Source organism: Oncorhynchus clarkii, chromosome 25, assembly GCF_045791955.1.
Source record: "Oncorhynchus clarkii lewisi isolate Uvic-CL-2024 chromosome 25, UVic_Ocla_1.0, whole genome shotgun sequence".
Classification (NCBI taxonomy): domain Eukaryota; kingdom Metazoa; phylum Chordata; class Actinopteri; order Salmoniformes; family Salmonidae; genus Oncorhynchus; species Oncorhynchus clarkii.
In genome coordinates, this window is record NC_092171.1 from 22,488,313 (window position 1) to 22,515,201 (window position 26,889).

At 42.2% G+C, this 26,889-nt stretch overlaps 1 protein-coding gene across 1 annotated transcript in view; it reads right to left on the bottom strand.

Annotated features, from left to right (window-relative positions):
• Positions 1–17,149: 17,149 nt before the first annotated feature.
• Positions 17,150–26,889, bottom strand: part of LOC139383594 (estrogen receptor beta-like) — a 29,429-nt gene continuing 19,689 nt past the window's right edge. The window contains exons 6-8 of the mRNA XM_071128160.1: positions 25,292–25,425; positions 17,574–17,757; positions 17,150–17,381 (exon numbers count right to left, since the gene is read on the bottom strand). Of these exons, the coding sequence (XP_070984261.1) occupies positions 17,150–17,381; positions 17,574–17,757; positions 25,292–25,425 (550 nt within the window). The remainder of the gene's footprint in view (positions 17,382–17,573; positions 17,758–25,291; positions 25,426–26,889) is intronic.

Here is a 26,889-nt window from a genome sequence, read left to right on the forward strand (position 1 = left end):
CTCACTAACTCTAAGCATCAGCTGTAAGAGCAGCTTACCAATCACTGCACCTGTACACAGCCCATCTGTAAATAGCCCTCCCAATTACCTCATTCTCATAGTGTAATTTTTTTGTTGCTCTTTTGCACCTCAGTATCTCTACTTGCACATCATCTGCACATCTATCACTACAGTTTTAGTGCTACATTGTAATTATTTCTCTACTGTGGCCTATGTATTGCCTTACCTCCCTAATTTTACTACAGTTGTGGCCAAACGTTTTGAGAATGACACAAATATTAATTTCCACAAAGTTTGCTGGTTCAGTGTCTTTAGATATTTTTGTCAGATGTTACTATGGAATACTGAAGTGTAATTACAAGCATTTCATAAGTGTCAAAGGCTTTTATTGACAATTACATGAAGTTGATGCAAAGAGTCAATATTTGCACTGTTGACCCTTCTTTTTCAAGACCTCTGCAATCCGTCCTGGCATCCTGTCAATTACCTTCTGGGCCAGATCCTGACTGATGGCAGCCTATTCTTGCATAATCAATGCTTGGAGTTTGTCAGAATTTGTGGATTTTTGTTTGTCCACCCGCCTCTTGAGGATTGACCACAAGTTCTCAATGGGATTAAGGTCTGGGGAGTTTCCTGGCCATGGACCCAAAATATCGATGTTTTTTCCCCCGAGCCACTTAGTTATCACTTTTGCCTTATGGCAAGGTGCTCCATCATGCTGAAAAAGGCATTGTTTGTCACCAAACTGTTCCTGGATGGTTTGAGAAGTTGCTCTCGGAGGATGTGTTGGTACCATTCTTTATTCATGGCTGTGTTCTTAGGCAAAATTGTGAGTGAGCCCACTCCCTTGGCTGAGAAGCAACCCCACACATGAATGGTCTCAGGATGCTTTCCTGTTGGCATGATGGTACTGATGGACTGATGGTAGCGCTCACCTTGTCTTTTCCGGACAAGCTTCTTTCCGGATGCCCCAAACAATCGGAAACGGGATTCATTAGAGAAAATGACTTTACCCCAGTCCTCAGCAGTCCAATCCCTGTACATTTTGCAGAGTATCAATCTGTCCTTGATGTTTTTCCTGGAGAGAAGTGGCTTCTTTGCTGCCCTTCTTGACACCAGGCCATCCTCCAAAAGTCTTGCAGATACACTCACACCTGCCTGCTGCCATTCCTGAGCAAGCTCTGTACTGGTGGTGCCCCGATCCCGCAGCTGAATGTACTTTAGGAGACGGTCCTGGCTCTTGCTGGACTTTCTTGGGCGCCCTGAAGCCTTCTTCACAACAATTGAACCGCTCTCCTTGAAGTTCTTGATGATCCGATAAATGGTTGATTTAGGTGCAATCTTACTGGGCACAATATCCTTGCCTGTGAAGCCCTTTTTGTGCAAAGCAATGATGACGGCACATATTACCTTGCTGGTAACCATGGTTGACAGAGGAAGAACAATGATTCAAAGCACCACCCTCCTTTTGAATCTTCCAGTCTGTTATTCGAACTCAATCAGCATGACAGAGTGATCTCCAGCCTTGTCCTCATCAACGAGAGAATCACTGACATGATGTCAACTGGTCCTTTTGTGGCAGGTCTGAAATGCAGTGGAAATGTTTTTTGGGGATTCAGTTAATTTGCATGCCAAAGAGGGACTTTGCAATTAATTGTAATTCATCTGATCACTCTTTGTAACATTCTGGAGTAAATGCAAATTGCCATCATGCAGAATGTGATAATTAATATTTGTGTCATTCTCAAAACTTTTTACGTTTATCCCATGTGTAACTCTGTGTTGTTGTTTTTGTCGCACTGCTTTGCTTTATCTTGGCCAGGTCGCAGTTGTAAATGAGAACTTGTTCTCAACTGGCCTACCTGGTTAAATAAAGGTGAAATTATTATTATTAATATTTTTTAACCATTGTGACCTGTTAATAACCTGTATTAACCTGTTGTTGTGCAGGTGTGATTGAGCACTGGAAGCTTCTGCAGGCCAAGGCACTCAGTGACGAGCTGTGCTTCAAACAGGACCTGCAGCAGTGGCAGAAGCTGAACTATGACTTCAATGAGATCACTTCTTGGCTGGGCCACATGTTGCCAGAGCTAGAGAGGCTGCAGAGGCTGTCCCCAACCACCAGCATCCGAGACATGGAGGGCAACATCTGGAGACAAGGTGAGAGGCCAAGTATGATAGGAGTCCTGTAACACCAGCAGGCCAACATTTGTGATTTAATTTTATTAGTAAACGATTCATGTCGGAGTCTTGCCAGAGCTAGTGTTGCCAGAGATAGAGAGGCTGCAGAGGCTGTCCCTGACCACCAGCATCCGAGACATGGAGGGCAATATCCGGAGACAAGGCGAGAGGCCAAGTATAATAGGAGTCCTGTAACACCAGCAGGCCAATATTAGTGATTTGATTTTATTCGTCTGGTGTAGCCGTCTAAGCTCCCAGACAACACATGCTCCGGCAAGGCCAACTGTCGGTGCCCTTAACCTTCTGTAGCAATGGCAGTCGGTGCCATTTTAAGATTAGGGATTTCTATTACAGCATATTGGATGACTGTCATTCATATTCCATTCAGCCAGTTCATTGTAACATCAATAGGTTTAGGGTACTACATGATACTAGAATTTGCCCTTTACTAATCATGAGGTTGCTACAACCTAGCTACACATTAAAGTTTATAATGTAGGTGCACAAGTCGAGAGATAAATTGGAGTAGTCAAGGTGACAGACTTGCCTGCATCTAGCAGATCTGGGGTGTAATTGTTAGTCCAAACAGTTGTAAAACAATTTTACAACTAAAACAAGTTTAAAACGAGTTTCTGTTGGACAAATTCAGGTTGGTCCCTCCTCGTTTCGTTCCGTTTGCCTCCGTTTAAGAAATGTTTTGCAAGAGAATTGGCAGAATGAATACACCCCTGATCACCCACACACACAGTTTACTTTCGTTGCAGCCACATACAGCATCATCACTTTGCTTCTTGTATAATTCCTTCTCCCATCTACGCGCTCTCCTTCTCTCACCTTTTCCCTTCGCTTGTGGACTTCATTGCACACCAAAACAGCTGTCTGTGACCATGCTCAAAAACTTTCCAAGCCAAACCTTCATACCATTACCACTAACTGCTACACAGCCTACATCGTTTTAATGATATTAACGTTATAGTTAAAAACTAGAACCAACACTTTAGTAAACCCATAATCCAAGTCATGTGTATAATCAAGAAGTAGTGTACAGCAAACAGTTTAGCAGCTAAGCGGGCCCCAGTGGCAATAAATGAATAAAAGTGAAAGCTTACCTTGACTTGGAAGAGTTGCAGTGTTGGATAGCCTTAGCCAGCTAGCTAACAGCCTTCCTCTCTGAGTCAGGTTGTTGATTAGGCTAGAGATATATCTCTCTCTTGATCTCCCTCTCTGCTGCTTCTCCTTAATTTCACAAATGTATTTGTTCAAAACTGTTCAACTATTGTCTTTCTCTCTTTTTGCAGTGCTAGCTAGCTGTAGCTTATACTTTCAGTACTAGATTCATTCTCTAATCATTTGATTAGATGGATAACATGTCAGTTCATACTGCAAGTGCTCTGATAGGTTGGAGGACGTCTTCTGGAAGTCGTTATAATTACTGTGTACGTTTTTGGAAGTGGGTGAGCACCATGAGCCTCCTCGGTTTTGTATTGAAGTCAATACCAGAGGACAGAAAATAGCTGTCCTGTGGCTACAACATGGTGCTACATTAGAGGGGGTTTGTAAGGCTACTGTGGACGTTCATAGCAAAACAGTGTTTCATTATTTTTGTATTTTTATTAAATTCACTGAGTAGGATGGTCCTCCCCTTCGTCCTCTGATGAGTCTCCACTGTTTAATATCATCTCTCTATGTCTATATCCCACTCGGTACTTACACCCGCTCTGTCAATAAACAATACAAATATGTAATGAGATTGGAACTCCGATCTCCTTTTAAAAATAAAATAAGAAAAAAAAGATACTCAAAGATGCTTGTTCTACATACAAGTCATCATTGAAAAAGTATTTGATATATCGACCATCAACCAACACTGTGTTCCTCTTCTCAGTCCAGGAGATGCAGAAGACGTTCAACGGCTATAAATCTCTGATCTCCATCAACCTGAGTGGGCAGGACTTTCAGCATGGGGACAGTACTGATCTACGGGAGCAGCAGAAGGGACTGAGGACAGCTAATCACAGGTGGACGCAGGCCTACGCTGGCCTGGAGAGCTGGGAGGAATGACTGCAGAGCACACTTATGCAGTGCCAGGTAAGGGAAACAACAGGATACAATGCACACTCTGAGGTCAAATCTCAAATGACACTCTATTCCCCATAGTGCACTACGTCCTATGGCCCAGGTCAATCATAGCACACTATGTAGGTAATGGGATGTAATTTATTAAGACACACCAATAAAAAAAATATGGATAAGACTGAACTGGCCTCATTGACCTCTGACCTATCTGTATTTAGGAGTTCCTATAAGGATCAACTCTGGAGACGAGAACCAGGTACAGGGAGTGAACATTTAATAGCCAACGACAGGAACACAATACGGACAGTGTCTGGACAAGGGAAACGGAAGCGACAATAATGCTGACACAGGGATGAAACAGAGGAAACAGACAGATATAGGGAAGTGTCATGACGTTGGCCTGGGGGTAGGTTTATGACAGTCATAAATACCTCTTCCCCCCTTTTTCCTCTCTCTACCCTACTGATGTGAAATTTGAAAACCCATTGGTTAACATAGAGATTCTGGGAACATCAGAAGGTGGGGGGAAATTAACTATATTCTGGTAATCCGACCAATTGAACATATGCGGTGACACATAATGAATATGTCAGTTCGGTTGTCATCTGAGACATTCTCCTCAATGATAGGATGACATAAACTCTACAGTGGAAAGTCTGCACATTGTAGTTATCGGAGTCACATGGAATTGTTGTTCAATTTAAATGTTTGAATATAAAATTATTGGTGAAGACATGAAATGTAATTTTAGCTTCCAAATGAGATATTTGGGTTTTCATAAGGTTAGGGCTCTGCTCAATCAGTGGCCCGCCCTGTGAAGGGACATGGGTTATAAAACTTTTCAAACACGCCCTCCTCTCCCTTCCTATATAAAGCCTTGATGACAATATAACCTCCTGTTCCAAGTACGTGAGGTCTGCAGCCTCTGAGTTAAAAGGACTAACATGTCAACTACAGAACTAAGCCAACCTAAGCATGAGCTTTGGTTGCGAATGGTATGAACTCTTATTCACTACAGAAGTGATACCTCCTAGCCGTTGAGTTAGCAACAGCAGCTGCAAACGCAGGCTAGGAAAGAACAGACAGAGTATCCCGTCTATCACACAACGACGTTACTACAACGTATCCAATTGACCACCAGAGACATTCTTCAAAGGACAAAGGACAACACAGCCTTCCATCTACCACCAACCTACCGAAGCACAGCTCAGAGTAAATATTTATTGCATTTTCCTTTTCCAAATGGGCGGTAATTTAGAATGCATAAGATACTGTATTTACGATAGCACAACTTCTCCCTTTGTCCCTCAGTGTTCCTGCTCTTTCACTCAAACCCAGCCCCTTTTCTTTTGTGTAACCAGCTGTCATATCTGTTCCGCCCACTTGTGACGTTTTCCTTTATGACGTAATTTGTAATCAAGGTATGATTCATTCTTTGTATATGTAATTCTGTGTGATTGGTTAGGTATTTATTATTAAATAATAATAATAATTAAACCCAATTTTGTATTGCTGATTCAACTTGTTAGCCAGGGTTCGTGAAGATAACCAAGAATTTACAACTTTCAGATGAGACTGAATTAAGGTGACAACTAATATTGACTGCTATTGATGTTAAATATTACTAGGTCTTTAAGAGTTTATTCGGAACATAACGGCTCTATAAATATTATTTTGTGGTTCCCCGACTCTCTAGTTAATTACATTTACATGATTAGCTCAATCAGGTAATATTAATTACGGAGAACGGATTTTATAGAATAGCATGTCATTTCACTTAATCCGGCATAGCCAAAGACACGACAGAAGGCAATCAAAAACGTGAACGAGTTTTTGGCTACCGATAGTGGCTAATAACTGAACATGATGCAAATTGTAAAAAATAGAATAAAGTGCAAAGTAATTTAATTAACTTCACTGGTCAAAAGGTATATGTTACCTTTTTATAGGGTTGAAGTACCTCGCTCTTATCAATAGAGTGGTGGATTTTTGAGGGAACTTCTTACGACTAGGGGGCAGTATTTTAATTTTTGGATGAAAAACATTCCCGTTTTAAACAATATATTTTGTCATGAAAAGATGCTCGACTATGCATATAATTGACAGCTTTGGATAGAAAACACTCTGACGTTTCCAAAACTGCAAAGATATTGTCTGTGAGTGCAACAGAACTGATGTTACAGGCGAAACCCAGATAAAAATCCAATCAGGAAGTGCTGCATTTTTTGAAACCGCCTCATGCCAATGACTCCTTATATGGCTGTGAATGAGCTTACGTTTTCTACGTATTCCCCAAGGTGTCTACAGCATTGTGACGTCTTTTTACGCATTTCTGTTGAAAAATAGCCGTAAGGGACCACATTTAGCAAGTGGTCACATGATGTCTCCCGCAGAAAATCTTGCGTAAAATACTGAGGTAGCCATTTTTCCAATCGCTTCTTATGAGAAACCAATTGTCTCCACGGATATATTATCGAATAGATATGTTAAAAACACCTTGAGGATTGATTCTAAACATCGTTTGCCATGTTTCTGTCGATATTATGGCGCTAATTTGGAAAAAAGTTTGGCGTTGTAGTGACAGAATTTTCCGGTCGATTTCTCAGCCAAGCGTGATGAACAAACGGGAGCTATAGGAACATTTGCTATCTAACTGGGAGTCTCCTGAGTGAAAACATCCGAAGTTCTTCAAAGGTAAATTATTTAATTTGATTGCTTTTCTTATTTTCGTGAAAATGTTGCCTGCTGCCAGCAGAGCCTAGCATAGCATGATAAACCTTGCATAGCATGATAAACTTACACAAATGCTTGTCTAGCGTTGGCAGTATAGCATATTTTGAAAATCTGAGATGACAGTGTGATTAACAAAAGGCTAAACTGTGTCTCAATATATTTAATTTGTGATTTTCATGAATAGGAAGATTTTGTAGGAAGATTTATGTCCGCTGCGTTATGCTAATTAGTTTGAGGAGATGATTACGCTCCCGGATCCAGGATGGGTAGATCAGAGAGGTTTTAAGTCAAGGTCAGAATAAGCCATGAGTGTAGACACATCTCCACCACACCTTCATTTATTTAATCTCCACCCCAAACGAATAGCGAGTGAATAGCAGAAGGTCAGAATTCCGGTAGAGAGAAGAGTGCATAAAAATGGAATTAGGTTCCATTTACGTGCGTTTAACTCGTGTTGGAATTACCCCCATAGTGGCATGCTGCTAGGGTTGTTCAGTGTTGGGTTCAATCCAATGTTTTTTTTACAGTGAACATTCTGTAGTAAATTCTCTACAGTGAACATTTTGTAATAACCATGGATTAGCATGCATTTAGCATGTTTTAGCATGTTTATCATTCACCTATTCTAAATGCTATGCTATGCTACATTGACTGGAATGTGATCTAACGGCATAGTATGATGTGTATGTGTGTAGGAGAAAGCTGGAATGGGAGCAGCAGGAGTCCGAGCCACTCGCTTTAGATAGTATGTGTTTCGATCGAAACATCTGCTCGCTCACAACTTTCACACCTTTTACATATTTAACACTTTTTTCAACATGTAGGAACAAAAAAAACTGAGTGATAAGAACAGGGCTTGAATAGTGATATAAATATGTTATTTGGTGAGTAACATGCCAGTGTCTGTGACTGTCCACAGCCAACATTTCATGGGCATTGACTCCAATGCCCATAGACTTACTAATGCCTCTTTCTCTCCATCTATCTTTTTCTACAGGATGCTGTGTGCTGCCTTCCCCCTCCACCTTCTCTTCCTGATGCTCCTGGCTTGCCTGGTACCTCTGTCTGAGGATGACTACAGCTGTGCCCTGTCCAACAACTTTGATCGTTCGTTCTACCCCATGCTGCGCTACACCAACGGCTCCCCCTCCCACGAGACAACAACACCCACTCCCTGCCTTCGTATTTTCAAGTCCCCACTGTAGGAGGCCCGAAAAACACACACTGGAGCCACTCCAAATGTTTTTTAAAAGTTCTCTAAAGTTTGAGGTATTTATGTAAACATATTTACATGTAATATATCTTGAGAGCTCATGAAGGTACGCAGCTCTGACATGAAAAGAAGTCATATCATTGGTTTAAAGTATTTTATTTTAAGCGAATACAGTATGTGTCCATTATTAACCATGTCAAGCTCTGTTTTCCACATACAAATGAATATTTCAAATGTTATTTTGATAGTTTTGTTTATCATTACAGATAATGTATACTCATAATAATGGCCCATGTAATGGTAAACTGCAATTAGTACCAAATGATCAGAGAACTGAGGATATTGATCATTTCCTACCATGACTACTGTTTTTATAATTTTACTTAGGACAACCAATTAAAATGGCGCCGGAAGAAATGGCAGCAGTTTTATGGGCACCCAACCATTGCTATTATGTGGGTTTTTCGCGTTATTTGTAACTTATTTTGTACATAATCTTACTGCAAAAAAAGAGCTTCTGGATATCAGGACAGAGATCACTCACCACGAATTAGACAAAGACTTTTTCTTTAACACACCCGGCCGGGCCGACATCCACGTTATTTGCAAGAGGAAGCGACGCAGGTACAGAGGACAAAGAGCCGGATGCCTGGTCAGGACCCGAAAAAGGTGAGTGGGAAAGCTGTCGTTACCGTCAATACTACTCGCCAACGTGCAATCATTGGACAATAAACTAGAATACCCTACCAACGGGACATCAAAAACTGTCCTATGTTTCACGGAATCGTGGCTGAATGACGACATGGATATTCAGCTAGCGGGATACACGCTGAACCGGCAAGTTGAACAGCACACTCCGGTAAGACGAGGGGGGGGGGGGGGGGGGGGGGGGGGGGGGGCGGTCTATGCATATTTGTAAACAACAGCTGGTGCACAAAATCTAAGGAAGTCTTTAGATTTTGTACGCCTGAAGTAGAGTATATGTGATAAATTACAGGCCACACTACTTGCCTAGAGAGTTTTCAGCTATACTTTTCATGGCTGTTTATTTACCACCACAGACAGATGCTGGCACTAAGACCGCACTCAGTCAGCTGTATAAGGAAATTAGCAAACAGGAAACCACTCACCCAGAGGCGGCGCTCCTAATGGCTGGAGACTTTAAGGCATGGAAACTTAAATCAGTTCTACCAAATTTGCATCAACATGTTGAATGTGCAACCAGAGAGAAAAAAAATCTAGATCACCTGTACTCCACACACAGAGACGCACACACAGAGACGCATACAAAGCTCCCTCGCCCCCCATTTGGTAAATCCGACCACAACTCTATCCCTCTGATTCCTGCTTACAAGCAAAAATTTAATCAGGAAGCACCAGTGACTAGGTCTATAAAAAAGTGGTCAGATGAAGCAGATGCTAAACTAAAGGACTGTTTTGCTTGAACAGACTCGAACATGTTCTGGGATTCTTTCGATGGCATTGAGGAGTACACCACATCAGTCACTGGCTTTATCAATAAGTGCATCGAGGACGTCGTCCCCACAGTGACTGTACGTATATACCCCAACCAAAAGCCATGGATTACAGGCAACATTAGCACTGAGCTAAAGGGTAGAGCTGCTGCTTTCAAGGTGCGAGACTCTAACCCGGAAGCTTACAAGAAATCCTGCTATGCCCTGCGACGAACCATCAAACAGGCAAAGCGTCAATACAGGGCTAAGATCGAATCATACTACACCGGCTCCGACGCTCGTCTTATGTGGCATGGCTTGCAAACTATTACAGACTACAAAGGGCAGCACAGCCGCGAGCTGCCCAGTGACACGAGCCTACCAGACGAGCTAAATCACAACACTGCGGCACGCATGAGAGCATCAGCTGTTCCAGGCGACTGTGCAATCACGCTCTCCGTAGCTGACGTGAGTAAGACCTTTAAACAGGTCAACATACACAAGGCTGCGGGGCCAGACGGATTACCAGGACGTGTGCTCCGTGCATGTGCTGACCAACTGGCAGGTGTCTTCACTGACATTTTCAACATGTCCATGATTAAGTCTGTAATACCAACATGTTTCAAGCAGACCACCATACCCCCTGTTCCCAAGAACACAAAGGCTACCTGCCTAAATGACTACAGACCCGTAGCACTCACGTCTGTAGCCGAAGTGCTTTGAAAGGGTGGTAATGACTGGCATCAACACCATTATCCCGGAAACCCTAGGCTACTCCAATTTGCATACCGCCCAAACATATCCACAGATGATGTTATCTCTATTGCACTCCACACTGCCCTTTCCCACCTGGACAAAAGGAACACTTACGTGAGAATGCTGTTCATTGACTACAGCTCAGCGTTCAACACCATAGTACCCTCAAAGCTCATCACTAAGCTAAGGATCCTGGGACTAAACATCTCCCTCTGCAACTGGATTCTGGACTTCCTGACGGGCCGCCCCAGGTGGTGAGGGTAGGTAGCAACACATCTGCCACGCTGATCCTCAACACTGGAGCTCCCCAGGGGTGCGTGCTCAGTCCCCTCCTGTACTCCCTGTTCACCCACGACTGCATGGCCAGGCACAACTCCAACACCATCATTAAGTTTGCAGACGACACCACAGGGTCTATTGCCTGATCACCGACAATGACGAGACAGCCTATAGGTAGGAGGTCAGAGACCTGGCCGGGTGGTGCCAGAATAACAACCTATCCCTCAATGTAACCAAGACTAAGGAGATGATAGTGGACTACAGGAAAAGTAGGGCCGAGCACCTCCCCATTCTCATCGACAGGACTGTAGTGTGGCAGGTTGAGAGCTTCAAGTTCCTTGGTGTCCACATCAACAACAAACTAGAATGGTCCAAACACACCAAGACAGTCTTGAAGAGGGCACGACAAAGTCTATTCCCCCTCAGGAAACTAAAAAGATTTGGCATGGGTCCTGAGATCCTGAAAAGGTTCTACAGCTGCAACATCGAGAGCACCCTGACTTGTTGCATCTCTGCCGGGTACGGCAATTGCTCGGCCTCTGACCACAAGGCACTACAGAGGGTAGTGCGTACGGCCCAGTACATCACGGGGGCTAAGCTGCCTGCCACCCAGGACCTCTACACCAGGCGGTGTCAGAGTTAGGCCCTAAAAATGGTCAAAGACCCCAGCCACCCCAGTCATAGAGTGTTCTCTCTACTACCGCATGGCAAGCGGTACCGGAGTGCCAAGTCTAGGACAAAAAGGCTTCTCAACAGTTTTTATCCCCAAGCCATAAGACTCCTGAATAGGTAATCAAATGGCTACCCGGACTATTTGCATTGTGTGCCCGTCCAACTTTTCTTTTTACTCTGCTGCTACTCTTTGTTTACCATATATGCATAGTCATTTTAACTATACATTCATGTACATACTACCTCCATTGGGCCGACTGAAATCAATATTGTTTTTTTCTATTTGATTTAGATTCACGTACACTGTGATTTTTTTCACTGAATAATGGTAGGGCTCAACTCCAAACATGCCTTGCTGTAGTCAATGCTTTAGAAAAGATTTGTTTTGTTTGAAAATATTTTTATCAGTTTACCAATTATTTTGTGTTTATGAGTGCATTTGTACATAATGGCAAACTACTAAAAAGCTATGGTAAATTATTGACGATTTGTGTGTCTGTTTGAAAGTGTGTAACCCACACTGTGCTGGATGTCACGATCGTTGTCAAGGAAATGACCGGACCAAGGTGCAGCGTGGTAAGTGTGAATTCTTTTATTTTTAAATGTTGCCAACAAAACAATAAACAACAAAACTAATGTGAAGCTCTGTAAGGCTATACATGCCACTAACAAAGACAACAACCCACAAATGAGAAAAGGAAAAAAGGCTGCCTAAGTATGATTCCCAATCAGAGACAACGATAGACAGCTGTCCCTGATTGAGAATCATACCCGGCCAAAAACAAATAACCAGAAAGCATAGACTTTCCCACCCGAGTCACACCCGTACCAAACAAACAGAGAATAAAAGGATTTCTACGGTCAGGGCGTGACACTGGAGGGGTGTATTCTGTTTGTGTGGATATATCGAGTGCTGCTTAGAATTTTTTTTACACAGCAGCACTGATCAACATAGTTGTCACAAAGAAGGTTTACTCATGTTTATAAATCAACAGTGGAATAAAGATAGTGTCATGACTGTCCTGTGCGGATCCAAATAGGTCAGATCAGCTTGGCAATGGATGACATCCACCAGACCCTCTCTCATCCACAGAGGAGGGAGGAGGTAGCTGGTGGGGGTTGACACCTCACGCCCTTTTGTAAATGAAAGGAGAGTAAATCCAGAGTATCCCTCTCCAAATTCACACAGAAATGTTCCTTTGTCTCCAGAGACTTTTCCCGACGAAACGCTAACACTTTCTTAACTTCTTATGGCTGCAGGGGCAGTATTGAGTAGCTTGGATGAAAAGGTGCCCAGAGGCGCCCAGAGTAAATTGCCTGCTCCTCAGTCCCAGTTGCTAATATATGCATATTATTATTAGTATTGGATAGAAAACACTCTGAGTTTCTAAAACTGTTTGAATGATGTCTGTGAGTATAACAGAACTCATATGGCAGGCAAAAAACAGAGAAAAAATCCAAACAGGAAGTGGGAAATCTGAGGTTGGTCGATTTTCAACTCAGCCCCTATTGACGTTACAGTGGGATATTGGTCATCTTGCACTTCCTCAGGCTTCCACTAAGATGTCAACCGTCTTTAGAAACTTGTTTGAGACTTCTACTGTGAAGTGGGGCCGAATGAGAGTGGATTGAGTCAGAGGTCTGGCAGCAGTCACGTGCTGGTCACACGCATTTCACATGAGAGGTATCTCCCGTTCTTTTGCTTTTCTGAAGACAAAGGAATTCTCCGGTTGGAATATTATTGAAGATGTATGTTAAAAACATCCTAAAGATTGATTCCATACATTGTTTGACACGTTTCTATGGTCTGTAACAGAACCTTTTGACATTTCGTCTGCAACTAGTGAACGCGCTTCGTGAGTTTTGATTTGTTTACCAAATGAGCTAACAAAAGCAGCTATTTGGACATAAATGATGGACATTATCGAACAAATCAAACATCTTTGTGGACCTGGGATTCCAGGGAGTGCATTCTGATGAAGATCATCAAAGGTAAGTGAATATTTATGTTATTTCTGACTTCTATTGACTCCAACATGGTGGATATATGTATTTGTTCTCTTAGTGCTATACTCAGATTATAGAATGGTTTGCTTTTTCCATAAAGCTGTTTTTGAAATCTGACACAGCAGTTGCATTAAGGAGAAGGATATCTTTAATTCCATGTATAACACTTGTATTTTCATCATATGATGAGTATTTCTGTAAATTGATGTGGCTCTCTGCAAATTCACTGGATGTTTTTGGAACTACTGAACATAAACGCGCCCAATGTATACTGAGATTGTTTTATATAAATATAAACTTTACCAAACAAAACATACATGTATTGTATAACATGACGTCCTATGAGTGTCATCTGATGAAGTTCATCAAAGGTGAGTGATTCATTTGATCTCTATTTGTGCTTTTTGTGACTCCTCTCTTTGGCTGGAAAAATTTCTGTTTTTCTGTGGCTTGGCTCTGACCTAACATAATCGTTTGTGGTGCTTTCGCTGTAAAGCCTATTTGAAATCGGACACTGTGGTGGAATTAACAACAAGATGACCTTTAAAATTGTATAAGATACTTGTATGCTTGAGGAATTTTAATTATGAGATTTCTGTTGTTTGAATTTGGCGCCCTGCACTTTCACTGGCTGTTGTCATATCGATCCCGTTAATGGGATTGCAGCCCTAAAAGGTGAAGCGAATACTGGAACAATATTTCTAACATAGAACGTGGGGAATGGTCAGAGGCGATTTACAGAGTAATAATGTCATATGGGTTGTTATTTTGTGATTTCATAAAAAATGTATAAAGGAAATACTGTAACTTGAAAAGCATATACTGTACACTATATGTACGAATTCTCCATCCTTAATGTTGTGTTGGAAATATAACAAATGATTAAAGCATTTTTTTTTAGATATGAATGTGATTTTAGGAGCCATAAGAGATCATTTGTCTCCTATAAACTTTGCACAGTAAGTAGCCACACCGCGAGTGAGGCCAGAGAGCCTGACGGAACCGCCCTTGTTGACCAGAGTGCATAAAGGTAAAGACATTCAGACCAGAGAGACCAGAGAGGTGTGTAGCTTCAGCTGACGTCCAAGGTGGTTCGAACTCTGAATATCAACACGAGGCAGAGGCGAGAAGCTCACCTCCTGGACATTCACTGATACAGCTGAATAGCTGTCTTAAGTAAAGTATCTAGAAAACCTCATTTAAATTGTACCATTCTACTACTCTTCAAATTGTCGTATTCTACTACTCTCATCACCCTTGAGAACCATCGACATGGATGTCTAGCTATCTTCAAATAAGCAGCTTCAGGTGCGAATTGAAAGTCAAACTCTGTAGTTCTGTTCAGGACTATACGACGGGTCATCGGATTCTAGGCGACGGCAGAGTAGAGCAACAGTAGAAGAGATGGGTAAATAACTCCTTTTGCACAATCAGAGCCTTACAAACATGCTGCGGAAAGTCCCAACACCCATCCTAAGAAGGCTTGGTTCTGACATAGATACACGGCGAACAAAGACATTTACACGTAAAATACCTTCATGATTTCTTACTTCAAACGGGCGGCGGTTCGTGTGCAAAGTATATGATTACTGCGAGAGTAGTTCTAAATGTACCAAAGTGTTATGTCTCTGTTCCTCTCTCTTTCCCTCTCACCCTCTCCATGTCTTTTGTAAAAAAGCCACCATACTGTGTCAGTCCGCTAGGGACTTGTTTTACTGTATTAAGAATGTATGATTATCCTGTGTTACTGTTTAGTTAGCTAGTAAATAAATACTTAAACCAACTTATGTGGTACTGAATCATAAGTAAGGCTGGGTTTTTTGCAGATTCAGGATGTTACGACTGTTGGAATGATGATATGATATGAGGTTATGATTAATACATTGACTGTTTTATGGATGTGATAGGTAAAGACCATTTAGAGTTTAATTCGGGAGATGGTAACTCTTTAAACAACTGCTCTCGTGCTGCCCCAAATTCCTAATGACTTAATTGTTACATTATTCATTTAATCGGGTAATAATTAAACATAGTTAGTTGATTAGATAAATGTGACCCGTTTCAAGAAACTCGGCGTATGTCACAAGTCACAACTTCACAGAAGAGCCATTTTAATGTAGCTGACATTATTATTTGTATCCCACAGCTGTTTGATTCGCTAGTTAGAGCCTAATGTTAGCTAGCTAACATTGAACCTGGATGGTTAGCTTCCAGCATATTAATGCAGGGTAGTAATGACATGATTTGGCACTATGATCATTGTTGTTTAACTAGCTAACGTTAGCTGGCTGACTCGTCAGTTAACGTTATGTGATGTGTGTGATCTTACACCCTGTTTGCCTAGCTAGGTTCATTGTTTACCTAGTTAGCTAGCTACATGTCTTAAGCTAAAGTGTATAACACGCATTGAATATGGCTGGTGTCAGTAAACGTCTGCAAAAAAAGCGTATTGAAATTGTTGCCAGTAGAGCTGGTTAGGCTGCTTTCATGTTATCCATAGGTAAACAAATCATTGGCCAGAGCGTCAAGTGTGCACTCTGAACGCTCGGAGGGCGAAGCGAGATGAGTGGGTCTAAAGCTTAAGAGGGTGTGAACGATACTGAATGGGTGTAGACAAAGAAGAGCTCTTCACTAGATACCAAAACATTTAAAGGCCATTTTCTCGAAAGTGAGTTTACAAGTTTATCAACTTTCAAAGCAGAATTGCTTTCCCATTGTTCCTCAACAATGCAGTGTATGATATACAATTTTGTAGCTCGGAGTCTCTACTTTTATCCACTGTAAAAAACACAATTTCAAATTTTGCTACATAAGACCAAATCTAGGTTGTGAGTCACAAATGACAGTCATCAAATTAATGAAAGTAAAGTCACGACAATAGTCAAGATGGAACTGATCAGCGGACAGTGTAAAACAATTAATTTACACTGATCCATTATTAGTATAAATAGTCAAGTCACTCTGTACTGCTCAGTAGTACAATGGAACATAGAGAACACAATGGTGTGTACAGTTAGATGTATATTTAATGCTTATTTATGGATGATGAATAGTTTGAAGTCATTTTTACTTAACAATAAACATGGTTTTCCATGATCTGTGCTCATGTCAATATAACTACATTCACATTTTACCACTGCTTTTAATAAGATGTTTGGTTGAAATTCAATTGGGTCTAAAATGTCTTGAAATTACAATCTCTGGATGTGGGTTTTCTATAAATACAAACATGGCTTTGACATTGAACATCAGATAAACAGCACAAGTCCCACATCATTACAGGAGGGACAGAGCATGATCAAGATGCATAAGTACACTTACCAACTACATATTTATAAGGAAATCACAAAAAATAAATTTACTTCACAATGACACATTCTGCAGTCTTTCTACGAGTTTCTCTTTGTCAATCTATTGAGAATTATGTCCACTGTCCCAGAGAGTGGACTTCGGTCAGATCCATCACTTGTCCTAGTGCTAGTCTGGCCTCTCTTTCTGTCCAGTCACCCCTGTGGGGTGCTTTACAGTCTCAGGACGTCTCCACCCATGTCCCACGCTGTATTCTGTCACTTTCCCACTCACTGAGGCATACATCTACCCTCAGCTGGCCAGCACCCTGGGTGGATATACCCGGAGAAGGAGAACACATCGGATTATGATTCATGGAGTATTGGTAAATATACATTCTAGGTCTTCAGTGGCTAACCCAACTTCATGAGTTACTTACTGCTCTCAAGTGTTTGGCTTACTTACTGCTCTCAAGTGTTTGGGATGGTGGCTATAGGGAATGTGGCTGGAACTGGGGGTCCACAGCAGAGGCTGAAGCCTGGGTAGGGGCAGGGGCAGGGGCTTGGGCTGCTGGGAGCACGGTGAGGTCGTGATTAGAGGGGTCAAGAGGTGCGGACATACGGCTTCTGTGGCATGTGTTGGTGAGCATTTCCAAGAGCAGGTCGGAGACCTGCACAATATTATTATTCTTCATGCCGGAGAGGTGGTTTATGCCTTTGCCACTAATGAGACAGTGGAGAGGAGGAGCATAGAAATGTAGTTTTGACAAACAACTAAAAACATACAATTATGCCACTTTGATCTAAAAAAGTGTTGATGAATGTCTAAACAGATAGTAACTAAGTAGACTCTTAAAGAAGGCTCTTTTTGCTGCTAGTGATTACGTAGCTGTAGCTGGTGTAGCTGTAGTCTACCTGACGTGGCGGATGTCTGAGAGCAACATGAGGAGGTGGGAAAGGCGGGTTGACTGCAGCTGGAAGGACAGGCCTTGTTTGGAGATGGCCCACACCAGGGCATCTGTCACTGAGTCCAACAGAAGCTGCAGCTTCCCCTTGCTCTCCAGATCCTCTGCCATCTCCGGAGAGGTAGAGCATATGTCTACTGGTGGACACAAACATAGACCATATGTAAACTGACTTTTCATTTAGGGGGAATTCCGACCAGAGTTAAGTGTATGTAAATGGAACATAATTCCCTTTTTATGCATGAGTTTTAAAAACATGCCAAGAGTAGGCAAAGCTGTCATCAAGGCAAAGGGTGGCTACTTTGAAGAATCTCAAATATAAAATGTATTTTTGATTTGTTTAACACTTTTTTGGTTAATACATGATTCCATATGTGTTCTTGCATCATTTTGAGGTATTTACTATTATTCTACAATGTAGAAAATAGTCAAAATAAAGAAAAACCCTTGAATGAGTAGGTGTGTCCAAACTTTTGACTGGTACTGTATATTTAGCCTTTCTTGATTTGATGATGTTTAAGTTGAAATAGTGATGGAATAGCGATGTTCCTTTTGTCTTTGTACTGACTTGCGGTAACTCTGTGGTTGTAAATCAGTAGTTGTTAAGTTAACTGTCTAAAACATTAACTTGCTTGGCTATGCTGTGGACTTCAGACAGATGAAGCTCAGTTTTGTGATGAAACAAAGGTATGTGTAGAGAAATTTGTGTGGTATGTGTGACTGTTGTCTTTTTGTTGTCACAGCCTTATTGTATATGAACGAATGGGTTATAGAGCAAACAACGCAATTATCACAACATAGGTTGTAATATGTATTTTTTACTGGCTTGGCTTCCTCAGTGATTTTACCCACACACCGCTACTGACCGTCAGATTTGTGACCCGTTTCAGGAAACTAGGCATATTTCGCGGGGCTCTACTTCACAGGAGAGCCATTGAACGCAATGTTTTAAATCAAATATTTATTGGCAGAAGTGCCTTCTGGAACATGTGAACTTTCATTTGCCTTAATAACAAATGTGTATGCCATTGTTAAATTACAAGCCTAGTTGGTTTAGCCACAGAAAAATACAGATAATGAGTGGGCTGAACATGAGATGAGTTCAGATTGGTCTGCCACATAGTACACTTCTGTCTATTTGAGCTGGTTAGTATGTGTAGGTAGTCCTGTCTAACACAGCTTTTTTTTTAATAAACTCAGCAAAAAAGGAAATGTCCCTTTTTCAGGACCCTGTCTTTCAAAGATAATTCCTAATAACTTCACAGATCTTCATTGTAAAGGGCTTAAACACGGTTTCACATGCTTGCTCAATGAACTATAAACAACTAATGAACATACACCTGTGGAACGGTCGTTAAGACACTAACAGCTTACAGACGGTAGGCAATTAAGGTCACAGTTATGAAAACTTAGGACGCTAAAGAGGCCTCTCTACTGACTCTGAAAAACACCAAAAGAAAGATGCCCAGGGTCCCTGTTCATCTGTGTGAACGTGCCTTAGGCATGCTACAAGGAGGCATGAGGACTGCAGTTGTGGTCCGTACTGTGAGACGCCTAAGACAGCGCTACAGGGAGACAGGACGAACAGCTGATCGCCCTCACAGTGGCAGACCACGTGTAACAACACCTGCACAGGATCAGTACATCCGAACATCACACCTGTAGGACAGGTACAGGATGGCAACAACAACTGCCCGAGTTACACCAGTCCATCAGTGCTCAGACTATCCGCAAATGCTGACAGAGGCTGGAACAACAACTGACCCCGGCAACAACGTCACCTATGGGCACAAACTCACCAGAACCAGACAACGCAAATCCTTAAAGAGATTGGTGGGGCTAAATCTTAAGAGGGTTTGAATGATGCTGAATGTGTGTAGACAAAAAAGCTCTCTCCAATAAGTTTACCAAAACATTCAATAGCCATTTTCTCAAAAGTGAGTTTTTACAAGTTTATCAACTTTCAAAGCAGAATTACTTTCCCATTGTTCTTCAACTGTAGTGTATGACATACAATTGTACAGCTGAGTCTCTACTTTTATCCAATGTAAAAAACAATTTCAAATGTTGCTACATAAGACCGATTTGAGCCGGTCGGTCACACATACTCACATAAAGTACATTTATAACTGTCACAGATTTTAGTGTTTGTTTCCTTACATTTTTTATGAATTCCATTGCATCGTTTACCGTCCTTTCCTGTCACGTTTGTGTGGTTGTTCCTTAGGATCGCTAGCGATAGTGGATCATATTAGGCTAACGTAGTACAAGTTGTGCAGTAATTTAAAGTTGCTGCTACCATCTCTTATGGCTGAAAAGAGCTTCTGGACTTCAAAACAGTGATTACTCATCTCGAAATTGACAAATATTTTTTTTTATGAGTCCGAAGCGAAGGATATACTGCTTTACGGAGACCAGCCCCAAATCCCTGTCATTTATGTGAAGAAAAGGCGGAGATACAGAGAGAGAAGGTCCTGGTGGCTTGTGAAGAATCTTAGGCTAGTCAGTAAATTGCCACTACCATCAGTTCTATTGGCTAAAGTGTAATCACCGGAAAACAAACTCTATGATCTACGGTCGAAACTATCCTACCAACTGGACATTAAAAACTGTAATATCTTATGTTTCACCGAGTCGTAGTTTAAACCTATATTCATTAAATTTGAATATTGAAATTGTTCTTGCGTGGATTCTGTGACGCGGTTAGCTTTTAAAGGCTAGGACCGCAATTTCTTGTCCTGGAATCCCGCTTAACGGAGAGGTGGAAGCCTGCTTGACAGGTACGGTAAGCTGCTAGCCATCAAGCTAACGAAGTCTTGCAATCGAACCCTCTTTGTCTGGAGAAATAAATGAACTGTTCAAGCACTGTAGAAGCTATATCTACTGCGCTTTATTTTGGGACAAACCGGATCACTCCAATGCGGCAATGGTCTTCTTGTCAAGAATTATAGGCTTAAGGTGGCTTCCTTGATCATGCAGGTCTCCAGCCTACGTAAGAAACTGGGGAAAACACAGAGTGGAATGTTTAAATTTTCTATGCCGGTGGCTGGACGGCATTCACGCTTATTGGATGCATCTCCGGTCTTGTCGTTTGTCGTTATCCGACTTGCCAGTGTTGCCCAGAGCTCCCCCATCTGATAGCAGAGTCGAAGGAGCCTGGCAAGAGGAGCAAGGCAATCATCGATGATTGCATAACACAAGCCATGGAAGCCGAAGACTGCGGACTCCCGCAAAGCAGTCTACACTCCCAACAAGAGAAGATACAAACAACAAATAGTTTCGCCGTTCTGATCTTCTTGCACCTTCGTCGCTGGGGGTATCTGCAGCCGCAGTGCCTAATACTACGATTTCGAAGTCAATGTTGGCAACCTTCCGTCCCTCGTCTGGATCGTTCAGGGATTCTCCATCTGTCAAACGCCTGCACCAAGCGCCGGGAGCAACGGCCTCAAATTATCCTGCCTCTCGCCCATCCATAAAGGGTTGTTCTAATTCTGTGAAGCATGGGAGTGGGCGGATTTCCTCATCCTTCTCGCCAGCCGTGATTTTGAGCAGCTCCATGGTAATAAATATGTCTGTTGCTGGTGCAAAAACAATGTCCTACAAATAATGGCCAATATGCCCCATCTGGGGGCTCTTCTACGCACGACGCAACACGGTGTGCTGGGATGCAGGCCTTGGCTGTGGTGTGTAGGCAATATACCACAAACCCCTTATTGCTATTGAGGCTGGTTGTCAGCGTAGTTAGAGTGTTAAATATTGGTGCTTTGTCGTGCCCGTGGTGTACAATCTGATGTACCACGCCTCTCAGCAGTCAGTGTTCAGGGCTCAAGCGACCCAGTTTATTATTCTATATAAGCTATTTACACTACCTTTTATATTCTTGATCCTAATGATATAGGCCTAGGTGTAAAACAGCTGAGGTGATAGATCCTGGAATAAAAACAAAAAGTGTGTGGGTCGTTCTGGATTGTCAGTAATGCATGTATTCTTGGCTATCGTGCCATGGCTGTGTCAGGGTCGATTGTAAGTTAAACTTAAGTATGACTTTATGGCTAGTGTGATGCCTAAAACTCACTTTTACTGGCAGTCATTAGCGTTAGAATCTGTTCCTTTTTCCTTCATCCTTTTTTTGTCGGAATTAAACAGGATATAATGAGGACTACATGAAATATGTCTTGTATGTAATGGACAAGAACTTGGTATAATAGTAATACATTTTTACCTGGCTAAAGGAGAAAGAATATCATATATTTTGTTTACAGGAAACTCACTCTATTATTTGTGCTGCTTTACAGGAAAACACTCTAGTATTTATGATAGTTTATGTGTCGGGGGCTAGGGTCAGTCTGTTATATCTGGAGTGTTTCTCCTGTCTTATCCGGTGTCCTGTGTGAATTTAAGTATGCTCTCTCTAATTCTCTCTCTTTCTCTTTCTCTCTTTTTCTCTTTCTTCCTTTCTCTCAAAGGACCTTATCCCTAGGACCATGCATCGGGACTACCTGGCCTGATGACTCCTTGCTGTCCCCAGTTCACCTGCGGCTATGGAACCCTGACCTGTTCACCGGACGTGCTACCTTGTCCCAGACCTGCTGTTTTCAACTCTCTAGAGACAGCAAGAGTGGTAGAGATACTCTAAATGATCGGCTATGAAAAGCCAACTGACATATACTCTTGAGGTGCTGACCTGTTGCACCCTCTACAACCACTGTGATTATTATTATTTGACTCTGCTGGTCATCTATGAATATTTGAACATCTTGGCCATGTTCTGTTATAATCTCCACCTGGCACAGCCAGAAGAGGACTGGCCACCCCGCAAAACCTGGATCCTCTCTAGGTTTCTTCCTAGGTTCCAGCCTAGAAAGTTTTTCCTAGCCACCGTGCTTCTACACCTGCATTGCTTGCTGTTTTGGCTATTAGGCTGGGTTTCTGTACAGCACTTTGTCAGCTGATGTAAGAAGGGCTTTATAAACACATTTGATTGATTGATTGATTCACTCTACAAATATAGATGAGGTTCGGTGGGAAAAGAACTGGGAGGGAGGAAAATATTTTTGTCATGGGCAAAGAAACTCAAAAAGGGGTAATAATACTAATTAATAGCAATGTTGATCTGATTGTGAAAACTGTGCAAACAGTTCCTCAAGGAAGATGGATTATTTTAAATATCCTATTGGACCAAAAACAGATCTGGCTAATTGATCTATATGGGCCAAATAATGATGATCAACACCTCTTTCAAAATATACACTACCATTCAAAAGTTTGGGGCCACATAGAAATGTCCTTGTTTTTGAAGGAAAAGCACAGTTTTTGTCCATTAATATAACATGAAATTGATCATAAATACAGTGTAGACATTGTTATTGTTGTAAATGACTATTGTAGCTGGAAACGGCTGATTTTTTATGGAATATCTCCGTAGCGAGGAGGTCCATTATCAGCAACCATCATTCTTCCTGTGTTCCAATGTCACGTTGTGTTAGCTAATCCAAGTTTATGATTTTAAAAGGCTAATTGATCGTTAGAAAACCCTTTTGCCATCAGAGTCCCTGGGTTCGCGCCCAGGCTCTGTCGTAACCGTCCGCGACCGGGAGGTCCGTGGGGCGACGCACAATTGGCCTAGCGTCGTCCGGGTTAGGGAGGGCTTGGTCGGTAGGGATGTCCTTGTCTCATCGCGCACCAGCGACTCCTGTGGCGGGCCGGGCGCAGTGCGCGCTAACCAAGGTTGCCAGGTGCACGGTGTAGCCTCCGACACATTGGTGCGGCTGGCTTCCGGGTTGGATGCTCGCTGTGTTAAGAAGCAGTACGGCTGGCTGGGTTGTGTATCGGAGGACGCATGACTTTCAACCTTCGTCTCTCCCGAGCCCGTACGGGAGTTGTAGAAATGAGACAAGATAGTAGCTACTACAACAATTGGATACTACGAAATTGAGGAGAAAAAGGGCTAAAAAAAATATATAATAAAAAAAATACATAAAAAAAAAAAAAAAAAAAAAAAACTTTTGCAATTATGTTTGCACAGCTGAAAACTGTAGTCCTGATTAAAGAAGCAATAAAACTGTCCATCTTTAGACTAGTTGAGTATCTGGAGCATCAGCATTTGTGGGTTAGATTACAGGCTCAAAATGGTTCACCTTCCAACAGGACAACTACCCTAAACACACAGCCAAGACAACACAGGAGTGGCTTCGGGAGAATTCTCTGAATGTCCTTGAGAGGCCCAGTTAGAGCCCGAACTTGAACTCGATCGAATATCTCTGGAGAGACCTAAAAATAGCTGTGCAGCGACACTCCCCATCCAACCTGACAGAGCTTGAGAGGATCTGCAGAGAATAATGAAACCCAAATACAGGTGTGCCAAGCTTGTATAGCCATACCCAATAAGAATTGAGGTTGTAATTGCTGCCAAAGGTGCTTCAAGAAAGTACTGAGATGTAAATGTGACATGTTTGTCCTTTTTAATACATTTGCAAACATTTCTAAAAACCTGTTTTTGCTTTGTCATTATGGAGTATTTTGTGTAGATTGAATGCGGGAAATAAACAATTTAATCAATTTTAGAACAAGGCTAAAGGGGGTCTGAAAACTTTTCGAATGCACTGTACATAATTAGGCACTCACATCCTTTGAACTGAACAATGCTAGCTAGCAAAAACAACCTCATATTTAGGTGGTATACTGCACCTCAAACAATTTTCTAAGGAAATCTTGGTGTAATTCAGAAGGAGAGCAATAGCTCTGCTTCCTGACCTTCATCAGAGGAAGGATCAGAAAATCATCTGATCGAATGCACAGCAACCCAGAACAGACAGCCGATCAGAGATGACTGTTTTATAACATTTTGGACAATTGTAGCTTTCAAATGTAAGCAAGGTTTGATCATTTTGTCATCCTTGGCCCTGCAACACTGTCACAGAGAGGTTCACCCTGAAGGACAGATGAATGGACTTCATTTACAGGTAAAGTTAAGCCTAAATACTTTGCGATTTGCGGGTTAGGCTACTGTTGAATGAACATGAAACATGAAAATAGAAAACATCCCTTTGATGCATTTGATTTATCAAGCTAGAATTTTGTTTTGATGAGACACTTTTAATCTTTTGAACTGCATTTTTCAGTCATTTTGATTGTTGATATTGACATTTTGTTAGAACTTTATTATATGTGTGTGCATAATGTGTATAATAATATTTCAGTATTATAATATTATTATAATGTGTATAATAATTGTTCACATAATGTTATTATTATTATTATCATGTGTGTATGTGCATGATGCAAGCGGTTCATTGGAGGAATTGTATATCCATTCTGAAAGGCTAAGGAGTTTGCATTGCAAACTACTCGGATTAAATGTGTGCTTGTATTGGTATTTTAATGCTACCTATTGGTTATACATTTTGTTGGATGATATGAAATATGCCACCATCGGGGGCTATTGCTTGTGTATCTTGGCTACAGTGGTACTGTATTCACATTTAGTGAAAATTGTTTGTCAATTTTGGTTAATCACCTGTCACTGGATGTTAGAGCTATCTGTTGTATGGTGAACTTGGGCTTCATCAAGGTTTATTTGTGAGTAAATCTGGCTTTGATAATTGATAATAGCCCAGCCTCTGATCTTACAACATGTCACTGTACAGAAGTACTGATTATTTGACTTACTGGAGTTGAGGAGGATCATGGCTTTCAGACAGACATACTCCTCTCTCTGGAGGTTCAGCTCTCGAAACCTAGTGGTGGCTGCCAGTAGCATGTCAAATATAATCATGATTCCCTCCACACAGTTCCCCTCTTCCCTACAAGCACACAGTCACACACAGAGTGAAAGAGACATATTATATAACACACACTCACAGACATGTACACTTGTGTAACAGTTCAGACATGTAAACTCAAAGATTGGCAAATAGATATAGCAGCACATGTGCACACCTACTATACTCAAACGCCATGCACATCCTTAGACAAGTATTACAGACACTCACATATAGACAGGCCAATGGGCCTGCCTAGAATTAAGGCGCTTGGCAGTGCAGAGATATTCTAAATTCTTATGATTGGTCCACACCAAAAATGTATGTTCTGCCCCTTCCAGCCAGTGCCTCCACTCCAATGCAATCTTGACCGCCAGAAGTTCCCGATTTCCTACGTCGTATTTTCTCTCAGCGGGGTTGAGACAATGGCACAGGAAGACACAGGGATGCAGCTTTGGGTCCTGAGCAGACCGCTGGGACAGGACGGCCCCCACTCCAATGTCAGAAGCGTTGACCTCAACCACAAACTGACAGACGGATCCGGATGGATGAGGATGGGGGAGATAGTAAACTGACGCTTGAGGTCCAAAAATGCCCTGTCAACAGGAGACCATGTGAACAACACCTTTGGCGAAGTGAGTGCAGAGAGGGGAGCTGCCAGGGTGCTGTAGCCTGAATGAAGCGGCGGTAGAAATGTTCAAATCCCAAGAAACGCTGCAGCTGCACTCTGGATGTGGGTTGGGGCCAATTTACCACCACTCTCACCTTTTCAGGAACCATCTGAACACTCCCTTCAGCGATGATGTATCCCAGAAAGGAGATAGTGGAGTGGTGGAATTTGCACTTCTCAGCTTTCACAAAAAACTGGTTCTCTAGGAGGCTTTGAAGGTCTTGACGGGCATGTTCTTGACGTGTTCTTGAGCGGAACAGGAGAAAACAAGGATGTCGTTGAGATAGACAAACAGAGATCCATTCATCATGTCACAGAGCACATCATTGACCAGGGCCTGGAACACTGCTGGAGCGTTGGTGAGTTCAAACGGCATGACCAGGTGCTCATTGTGTCCATTAGCTGTGTTGGTCGTCTTCCACTCGTCTCCTTTGTGTATCCAAACTCGATGGTATGCATTCAGAAGGTCCAACTTGGAAAAGATGGTTGTCCCCTGGAGAGGTTCAAAAGCCGAGGAGAGGAGTGGTAGAGGGTAGCAATTCTTCACCGTGATGTAATTGAGGCCCCGGTAGTCAATACATGGACGCATGGTCTTGTCCTCTTTTCCCACAAAGAAGAACCCTGCGCCGGCAGGGGAAGCAAAAGTATGAATGCTCCCAGCAGCCAGAAAGTCCTAAATGTACTCCTCCATGGCCTTGGTCTCAGGGCCAGACAGGGAATATAGTCACCCACGAGGCGGTGTTGTGCCCGGGTGTAGATCAATAGCGCAATCGTAGAGACGATGCGGAGGGAGGAGCGCAAGCCTTGCTGATGAACACCTCCAGGAGGTCCTGGTA